This window comes from Octopus bimaculoides, chromosome 16 (genome assembly GCF_001194135.2).
Source record: "Octopus bimaculoides isolate UCB-OBI-ISO-001 chromosome 16, ASM119413v2, whole genome shotgun sequence".
Taxonomy (NCBI): domain Eukaryota; kingdom Metazoa; phylum Mollusca; class Cephalopoda; order Octopoda; family Octopodidae; genus Octopus; species Octopus bimaculoides.
This window is the reverse complement of record NC_068996.1, coordinates 37,597,602-37,607,773: the sequence shown is the minus strand read 5'-3', so window position 1 is coordinate 37,607,773 and position 10,172 is coordinate 37,597,602. Positions and strand designations below refer to the sequence as shown.

Below are 10,172 nucleotides of genomic sequence, written 5' to 3'. Positions count from 1 at the left end.
TATATATATATATATATATATATATATATATATATATATTTCTCATAATGGTGAATTTATCATGAATGTGTTTAATTGGGAATATTTTATTTGTCAATATGGTAATTATAGCAAAAGATGTGGATGATTCGCCCATACCCATGAAACCAGCTTTGGCACGAGGATCTGCTTCCAGCCGCAGTTGCAGCAGCAGCAGTAGCAGCAGTCGCAGTGAAATGCAATTATTTTCCAACTCTCCTGATATCAATCACTCTTCCTATACTGCATTTGGTACTCCTGATGAGGTTAGTATATGCAGTAATCTTCTGATTCATAGCATAGCACAAAGACAGGAATAAAATATGATAGGAAATGTTTATTGTCCTAGAGATGGCATTAGCTTTGGTGTGGGTTGGATTGTTGGTTATGCTTTCTCGTGTTGGTGGTGCTTTTGGCAGCAGCAGTAGCAGGTGTTCCTCAGGAGGTAATCGACCATTAATGATTAGGAATTGAGACATCACAATCCTTACAATTTATGAGTAGGAACTAGTGGAGGAGGCCAAATGCTACTCAGCTAGATATAGTCAGTGTCTTCTCTATTAGTTTACATGGCTCTGGTACCATAGTTTTAAATGAATGGTGGAAACTCCACTATTCAGGTGTTACGTCAACTTTATCTGCACAAGCAGGAGTCGGGATGCTCACAACCCCCAGCTATCAGATTTATATGGAGTGGAAACCATTAAGTTGGAGGGATTCCCTCCTGAAGCTTAGGTGGAAGGAAGTAGTAGTAGTGGTGGTGGTGGTAGTAGTAGTAGTAGTAGTATCTGTTGTTGTTCTGCTTGTTGAGTATATATATACCTGATCGGTCCTTGTTGAACTGGCTTTGGTATAAAGAGATACCTATTCAGACTTGTACTACCCACATTGAAGACACATGTCCATTGGTTTGTCTTCAATCATCATTAACTTGGATATTGTGATTGCTATTGCTTTGATTTTATACATATTTAAACATACTGTCCCAAAAATTTACGGCATGTGGTTTCAGTTTTAGAGAGAAAGAATTCTGCTATTTTACTGAGTAGGATTTGATTGTGATATCAGACAAATTGGCTGATTGCATTGGTTTTCCTAGCATTGGTTTTCCTAGCACTGATTTTTTTTATTTTTAGAAGTGAGTGTTAATGGAATTGGTGAGCATTGTGATAATGAATGGCTTGGTTGATTGTTCATCAATAGAAGAATACGAACACTTTTTGAGCAAAAATCCTTAACTTTGTTAAAGACCATTAAAATTTTGGTGGTAATATTAATAATCATAGGAAGGTGGGGAGCTGGCTGAATAGTCAACATGCTGGGCAAAACACTTGCTGGGATTTCACCCATCTTTACGTTCTGAGTTCAAATTCTGCTGAGATCAGCTTTGCTTTCATTCTTTCTGGGGTCAATAAAATAAATACCAGTTAAACACTGGGATCGATGTAATCAACTTAGACCCTACCCTGAAATTTCAGGTTTTGTGCCAAAATTTGAAACCATTATTAGTGATTATAGGAAAACATTGATTGAGCAATGGAATAAGTGTCATCTGAATTTAATTATACCTCTTTGCTTTCTGATTTTAAACCTCAAGTTAGCTTTGTCTTTTATCTTTTTGGGGTCAATAAAATAAAGAACCAGTTGAGCACTGGTAGTAAGTTTAACTTTTGTGGGCTGACAGGGTTGGAATTACACAAAAGGCCATTGGGGTCCCCTTTTATTTTTGTGCATTTCTACACTATCCATAAAGTAATATTAGTTTAATCTTGTATATGTGCATGTGCATGATACAGTATGAGAAATTTAGAACTTTTTTTTATAGTTTATAAACTATACATGGAGCACTAAATTTAAAATATAACAAAAAGAAAAAAAGTATATCGATTTATACCAGTACAAATATGAAGAAAATTGACTTACAGTTCATCAGATTATCTGCAAATAGAAGAGAAAAAAATAATTTCACAGAAGGCCAATGATGTCCAGTTGGACCCCAATGACCATATTTTATGCTATAACATCCATATGACTGGAAATTTTTAACTCAAAAATTTGGATGTGCATACATAAACTATTGACAATTAAAGTCATGAGACATAGAATCATTTAAATAAAAAATGCTGGGGTCTCAAGGGACCCTGCTGGCCCATGAAGGGTTAATCGACTATACCATCACCTAAAATGCATGGCCTTGTGTTACTTTTAGTAGAAATTAGTGTCAGTGATGATCATGGAGATGAAATCATATTTTTATTATAATTTTAGTTGCTCTTTAATTTCTTTTTTGTTTTCCAACATTGCTAGATGCAAAGCTCTTTGAAAAACATAAGAGACAGTGCTTCAAAAAGACGAGCTGAAAGACTGGAGAAAAGTAGCAACTCTGCAGACATGTTCCAGAGTTTCAGCTCCAGTGAGAGAGAACACTGGAGTGATTTTCATGATAAAAAAGATGACTTGAAGAAGAAAGACAGTTTAACAACAAAACTGTAAGTATTATCTCTTATGAATTAGGTGGCAAGCTGGCAAAATTGTTAGCATGCCATCTTTACATTCTGTGTTCAAATTCTGCTTGGACTAACTTTGCCTTTCATTGTTTTGGAGTTGTTTAACCCTTAGGAGATGACATGGCCAATCCATTGGCCAAAATGTCATACGACAAAGATGACTGGGCTGATCCGTCAGCCCAATAATACAAGCATTGAGGTTAGCTTGCTTCTCACATTTCTTGCTCATCTGGGCTTCTCAATGGTGGCTTCCATGATAGTTTCCTGTGTTTTGTGATTTTACATTGATATTTTTGTGTTCCAAGTGAGCATCGTGAAATTTCAACATGTCCAGCAGTGACACTAATGAAAATGTTCTTAGCGAGTCTGATTTCTCCCAGCCTAGCAGTGAATGACTCTGAAACTAGTGAAAATGACCAGGAAAGTAATGGAGACAATCAAAATAAACATGGTGATGATAATGTTGTGAACCCTTGGCTTAGGATTAGGGATACTGAACTAGATAGAGAATTCTAAGAAAATATAGGGTCTAGAAATATGCCACAAGGTATAAGCATCCCAGAAGAATATTTTATGCTGCTTTTCACATAGAATCTCATTTAAAAAATAATTGTATGCCCTCTATAGGATTTGTGAAAAGGGCTCTGTTTACTTGGCACCGAAACTCCAAATGAGGGTCCATCTCCAAAGGGTTAAATAAGTACCAATCAAGCACTGGGGGGCAATGTAATTGATTAGCCCCACCCTGCAATGTTTCAGGCCTTGTGCCTATAGTAGAAAAGATTATTTCTCATTAATTTCAATGACAATTTCTTAATAAGACATGACACTATACACGATATCAAATATTTGACATAGTTACCTAAAAAAAACACATGTATTCAAATCCATAGATGAACTATAAATCCTCTTCTTCTGCCAAAGAAATCTAAAATAGTTGGGATAATTTTTTACATTAGTAGTTGCTTTTCCTATTAGAGTAACCATTATATTCTAAAAGTAACCATTGAACCTTAATAATGGTCAGAACCTGCTGCTAATAAGGAAAGCTGAAGCAAGCAGAGTTATGTCTTACATAGAGACAACATTACTAGAAAACACAGGAATCGATCCCAGTATCTCTTGCATGCAAAGCTAGTACTCTACCATCTGAGCTAATACTGCAGAGAAGGTGCATGACTCAGTGGTTAGAGTATCAAGCTCACAATCGTGAGGTAGTGGGTTCAATTCCCAGACCAGGCTGCATGTTGTGTTCTTGAGCAAGACACTTTATTTCACATTGCTCCACTTCACTCAGCTGTAGAAATGAGTTGCGACATCACTGGTGCCAAGCTGTATCAGCCCCTTTGCCTTTCCCTTGGATAACACTGGTGGCGTGGAGAGGGGAGGGTGGTATGCATTGATGACCACTGGTCTTCCATAAACAACCTTGCCTGGACTTGTGAAGGGGAACTTTCTAGGTGCAATCCCATGGCCGTTCATGACCAATGGGGGTCTTTACTCTTTACCCTAGAGACAATATATATTAAAATGGCTATACCAAGATCAGCTTGCTTTGCTGTGAGATTAGCAATTCAGTAATTAATCTCACTGCCACTGTACCTCTTGAACACATTGCTTATTGCATCTATACCAACAAATATGTTTTGTTTTAATCTTTGATCCATCATTCAAGCAGAATGAAAGTCACTTAACCCTTTAGCATTAAAACCAGCCATATTCGGCCAAAATATTCTGCCTCTTTTTATGTTCAAATTGGTCAGATCCAACATCTCACACCTATCCTACAATACCATTCAAAAAAATAAACTATCACATCATTGAAATCTTGAAGCTATGAGATCATGTCTGATTAATTGAAAACAATGTGAATGAATAAGCATTATATTTGACAGAGTAATTTGAATGTTAAAGGCTTAAACCAGACATACCCAGCTCAAATATTCTATCTACTTTATGTTGAAACTGACCAGATCCAGTCCCTCATACCTACCCTACAATGTCATTCTAAAAATAAACAATCACATCATTGAAATTTCAAAGCTATGAGATAATGCATGATTTATTCAAAAGAATGTGAATAAATAAGTATTACATTTGACAGGGTAATCTGAATGCTAAAGGGTTAAAACATATCTGTTTTTAGTAGTATAACATCTCCTTTGTTATATCCAGTGCCATATCAAGGTTTGGGCACAGGTCTAGGGGTCAATTCTAATCTATGCATATTAGGGTCCAGTGCACTAATTTGTCCAGGGACCTAGAATGCCAGTAGTGGTGGTGGTGGGACAAATATGGACTTAAAGACACACACACACACACACACACACACACATTCCTGATAGGCTTCTTTCAGGTTCCGTCTACCAAATCTACTCTCAGGCAATAGTAGAAGACACTTGCCAATGCCACACAGTGGGACTTAATCTGGAACCATGTGGGCTTCTTTCAGTTTCTGTCAACCAAATTCACTCACAAGGCTTTGGTTGGCCCTAGGCTATAGCAGAAGACACTTGCCCAAGGTGCCATGCAGTAGGACTGAACCCAGAACCATGTGGTTGGGAAGCAAGCTTATTGAAAAATTCATGTAAATGGACATGGAAAGTAGTACCTTTGATGTCCAGTTAAATTTTTTACTGACATACATTCAGCCTGTCATTTCAGTTAACATCGCACATCCTATCGCTCATATTCAATGCATTCCTTTTCAATTACAATAAGTCTTCTTTCTCTTGCATGCATCATTACATTTCTTTCACCTATAGGATGGCTTTCATATGAAGGTGCCTGGCTCAGTGGTTAAGGTATTAGGCTCATGGTTGTGAGTTCGATTTCTGGTGGTGTGTTGTGTCCTTGAGCAAGACACTTTATTTCACGTTGCTCTGGTCCACTCAGCTGGCAAATATGAGTTGTCCCTGTAATTCAAAGGGCTAGCCTTGTCACATCCTGTGTCATGCTGAATCTCCCTGAGAACCATGTTAAGGGTATTCATATCTGTGGAGTGCTCAACTACTTGCATGTTAATTTCACAAGGAGGCTGTTCTGTTGATCAGCTCAAGTTGTTGCAAACAACAGAATGCCACTTAGTTCACATGAAAAGTGAAAGCTTTTTCTTAAAACAGAAAACTCAGTGTATGAATTTCTTCTTTTTCATCATCATCATCGTTTAACATCCACCTTCCATGCTAGCATGGGTTGGACAATTTGACTGAGTACTGGTGAACCAGATGGCTGCACCAGGCTCCAATCTGATTTGGCAGAGTTTCTACAGCTGGTGCTTTTACGTGCCACTGGCATGAAGACCAGTCAGGCGATACTGGCAACAGCCACGCTCAAAATGGTGTAGTTTACATGCCACCTGCACAGGAGCCAGTCCAGCGGAACTGGCAACGATCTCGCTTGAATGTTTTTTCACGTGCCAGTAAGGCGACGCTGGTAACAATCACGCACAAATGGTGCTATTTACGTGCCACTGGCACGGAAGCCAGACAGCTGCTCTGGCAATGATCACGCTCAGACGGTGCTCTTAGCACTCCACTGGTACAGGTGCCATCACAATTTCGCTTGCCCCAACAGGTCTTCGCAAGCCAAGTTTAGTGTCCAATGAAGGAGAGGTTGGCTTTTTGTCAGTTGTCGAATTTGGTTTGATTTTGATGACATTAATCACTATTCTTCCAATAGCTCCACCTTCAGCTTGTAGAATATATCTTTTACTTTTAGAAAAACCAACTGAGCAGATCATTGATATCATTTATGTCTTGTTAGTTCAATGAGTGCATGTGACAACAGGTATCAATCACTCTTTGCTTATATCACCTGAGCAATTCAGAATTCCTAAATTTCAAGCAAAAATATTTTCCCAGACAATTGTTTTGAATAATATATATTAATGTTTAATGAGATCAATGAATTGACCATAATAAAAGGCTTGAAATATCGATAACTTGTTTTCTGAGAACACTTCAATTGTTCAATGTTATTAGGCTTCTCTCTTCTCTCCTGTGTTATAGTTTAAATCCAAATATGCACTGTTAAACATGCACTGTCATGATATGGCAGTTTAATGTGATTTGGATATTGAGCTCTAATTCGTATGATAACATGTCATGCATAAAAGCACAGTGTGTGCATGTACACACACACACACACACACACACACACACACACAGATGGATGGATGGATGGATGGATGGATGAATGGATGGATGGATGAATAGACTGACAGACAGACAGATAGATAAATACACACTGTGATTTTATGCATGATATGTTACCATATTAATTAGGGTTCAATATCTAAACTGCCCCACCCCACTCTATATATGTATCTATACATTTACAACATTTTCCAGTGCATAAAATGCACTCTTGCATAAACCAAACTCCTACTTTTTTATGGAAAAAACAAATTTTATACATTTCATCATACACTCATACACTCGGTGTCCCCATCTACAATACAATTGCATTAGACAAATGAAAATCTTTTGTTATGTTTAAAAATTACAAAAAGCGTGTCTTATACAATAGCATATACAGTAAACTAAACCAGTGCTATGAGCACAGTGTATCACTACTAATGGGACACAAACGGTTAACTCTTTGTCAGTCAGTTGACTCTTATCCAAGAGGTAATATTTATCCCCACTTAAACATGGGTGTTCAGTTAGAACAAACTATACTGTGGCAGCTGCCATGAGAGAAACTCTCATGTTGGCTTTTTGATGCAAAATGTATGCTTGTTTATATTGCTAGCAGGAAGATAAATCCCTGTCAACTCCATTGCCAAGACCACCTGTTCACATGATTTCAACCTTGTTTGGTCTTGTCAATGTTGGATACTCAACAGCTTGAGATAGCAGTGACTCATCTCCCCACCACAGCGATATAGAGGGAAACAGTGCCAGAACAGGCGCTGGTGTTGTGATTTGCCAGTAAGCTGGTTCTGTATCTGAAACTCAGGAAATATACATTTAGTCACTTAAAACTCTCGAATCTTAGAAATGGGTTTTCTGTTTAAATTTACAAACATGAATAAATAATTGATAAAAAAAATTGCTGTTAAATATTTTAATTTGTGTTTTTCCATAACACAAACCTGTGAACAGAAGAAATGTCTTTTGGCAGAACTTATTTTTACATTTGAATAAATTGTTTTCCTTTTTTATTTATTATTTTTTTAAATCTAAAGGTCATCTGAGTCTTTATTTGATGCCAAGCCAAACTTGACTAGGAATAACTCAATACGATCTAGACACCAACATGATTATATAAATGAAAACATAAAAGTCAGTCAGTCGCCAGATAGTTCTTCAGTCACCAGATCTCATAGTAAAACCTCAGAAGTATGTGTGTTTGGAAAAGGCTATGCTGAGGATTCATACACTGACATAAAAGCAGGTGGCGCCTCTGGTAATAAAATGAAACATCAAAAGAGGGCCAGTAAAGGTAAATATTAAAAATGGATATTTTTTTTTTTTATTAGAAATTCCGAAAATGTTTTCTTGATATTCTTGATTTTAATTGCTTTCTTGGGCAGTGTGAAAATATTCTTGTTTAATTTGTAAATTTTTGTCCATTTTAATTTTAACTGCTTCTGTGATGTAACAATTTGCAGTGTAGCTTATAAGCTTTTATTGTTTTGTTGTTTCTAATGAACTTAAAAGTTTTAAATATAATTTTTGACTATTGTTTAGGAATTTTTTTTCTTTTAACAAAAATGATCAATTTAAGAAATAATAATAATGTGGATGTCATTTATATCTTTTACCATTTTTTAACTTTTGGAAACTTGTTTCTGTAGAGGAAGTATGATCCAATGAGGAAGCCACTACATGGTCACATGACCTGCTAGAAATAGTTACCAAATCTCCCTCAAATCACACTTACCTTAAAAATGAAAAGTCACACACATTGGGTAATATAGAACTTTGCATACAAACAAATTGGATAGTCATGGCTGGAAAGCTTTTGATCATAAGTTCACCCATTCAAAGCCCACTTGGAGATAAACAACATCACAGTTTTCTAAAAAACGTTATCAAAAAGTGGTTAACTTGGTAGCATTACAGCTATTCTGAAAAGTGATTTGCTGACAATTTTAACCTGAATTGTTTCATTATAGTGTTAATGTTCACCAAATAGAAATTGATCTGTGAATCAATAGAAATTGATTTGGTATAAATAGAAATTTATGCCTGTGCATAAATAGAACATTGAAACATTTCTATGAACTATACAACTTTTTCATCCTAAGCTCATTAAAAATATCATTTTCAATGATCTTAAAATTAAGATGATCAGAATGACATTATGGAATTATTTAACATTATAAAATTGAAACTATATACCTCAAAATCATTAACAAACTTTGAAATATTGAAAAAAAAAACATTCATCCTCAAGGATAAAGTTAACAGTTTGAAGACTTTGATTTGATGAAAAAACCTATCTTAGATATCCGATTTTGTGAGAAGACATATGGAAAGTTAGTGAAAACATCAAAACACATTAGGTAGCCGTGTTATAGACATGTAACTTGAAAAGGCTGAAAAGTCAAAATGAATGAATTCAAAGAGAACACATAAACCAACATTGTTGGTCAAAGGATAAATTGTCTAAATCCATTTAGAAAGATCAAAATCCTTATTACATGTCCCCCACCACCTCTCTCTCTCTCTGTCTCTGACTCTATTATTGCCCCAGGCCAACCAAAACCTTGTAAGTGGATTTGGTGTATAAAAATGCACACACACATACACACACACACACACACACATGCAGTAGTAGGCATCTGTTGGTCTCCAAAGACCATGGATCTTCACCCGAAGAAATTCTATCAGCTGCTGATGGCAGTTCAGGGTCTGTTGTGACTGTATAGGCCCACACGGGAGTTGCAGTCATGCATACATTGATTGTATTGGAAGGAGCTTTCTGCCAGTGCTACTGACTTTTCCTTCCTTTGAGTATGTTTCTTGTTGGTGGTCAGATCCTGTTTTCCCCTCCACTCACTTCATCCTCTTTCACAGTGTTTGTCTCCAGTGTGGGCAATCATTTGCAACCTCCTCCCATATCAGGACGTCCAGATCAAGTAACTTCATATCTCTCTTGCAGATGTCCTTCAAATGAAGATGAGATTGTCCTTGTGCTCATATACATACATACGTACGTACGTACATACATACATACATACATACATACATACATACATACATATATACATGCATACATATACACAAGAGGAAAGTCACTAAGTGGTTTCCTCTTACCTTATATATATATAAATATATATATATATATATATACATATATATATATATATATATATATATATACACACACACACATACATACATACATACATACATACATACATACATATGTATATAACCTTTATCTTTTATCTTTTATTTAATTCAATCATTAGATTGGGGCACTGTCTTGAAGAATATTTGTTCATTTTATCAACCTCAGAGCCAATTTAAATTTTTTTTTAGCCTAGTACTTATTCTATTGATCTCTTTTAAGGTTATAAACACATCAACACCGGTTGTCAAGTGGTGGTGGGGGAACAAACACAGACACACACACACACACACACACACACACACACACACACACACACACACACACACACACACACACACA

At 36.3% G+C, this 10,172-nt stretch overlaps 1 protein-coding gene across 3 annotated transcripts in view; it reads left to right on the top strand.

The window, feature by feature from the left end:
• Nucleotides 1-10,172, top strand: part of LOC106873141 (uncharacterized) — an 83,961-nt gene that overhangs the window by 41,625 nt on the left and 32,164 nt on the right. For all 3 annotated transcript variants that reach the window (XM_014920372.2, XM_052973711.1, XM_052973710.1), the window contains exons 5-7: nt 112-284; nt 2,326-2,507; nt 7,717-7,973. In XM_014920372.2, coding sequence (XP_014775858.1) covers nt 112-284; nt 2,326-2,507; nt 7,717-7,973 — 612 coding nt within the window. The remainder of the gene's footprint in view (nt 1-111; nt 285-2,325; nt 2,508-7,716; nt 7,974-10,172) is intronic.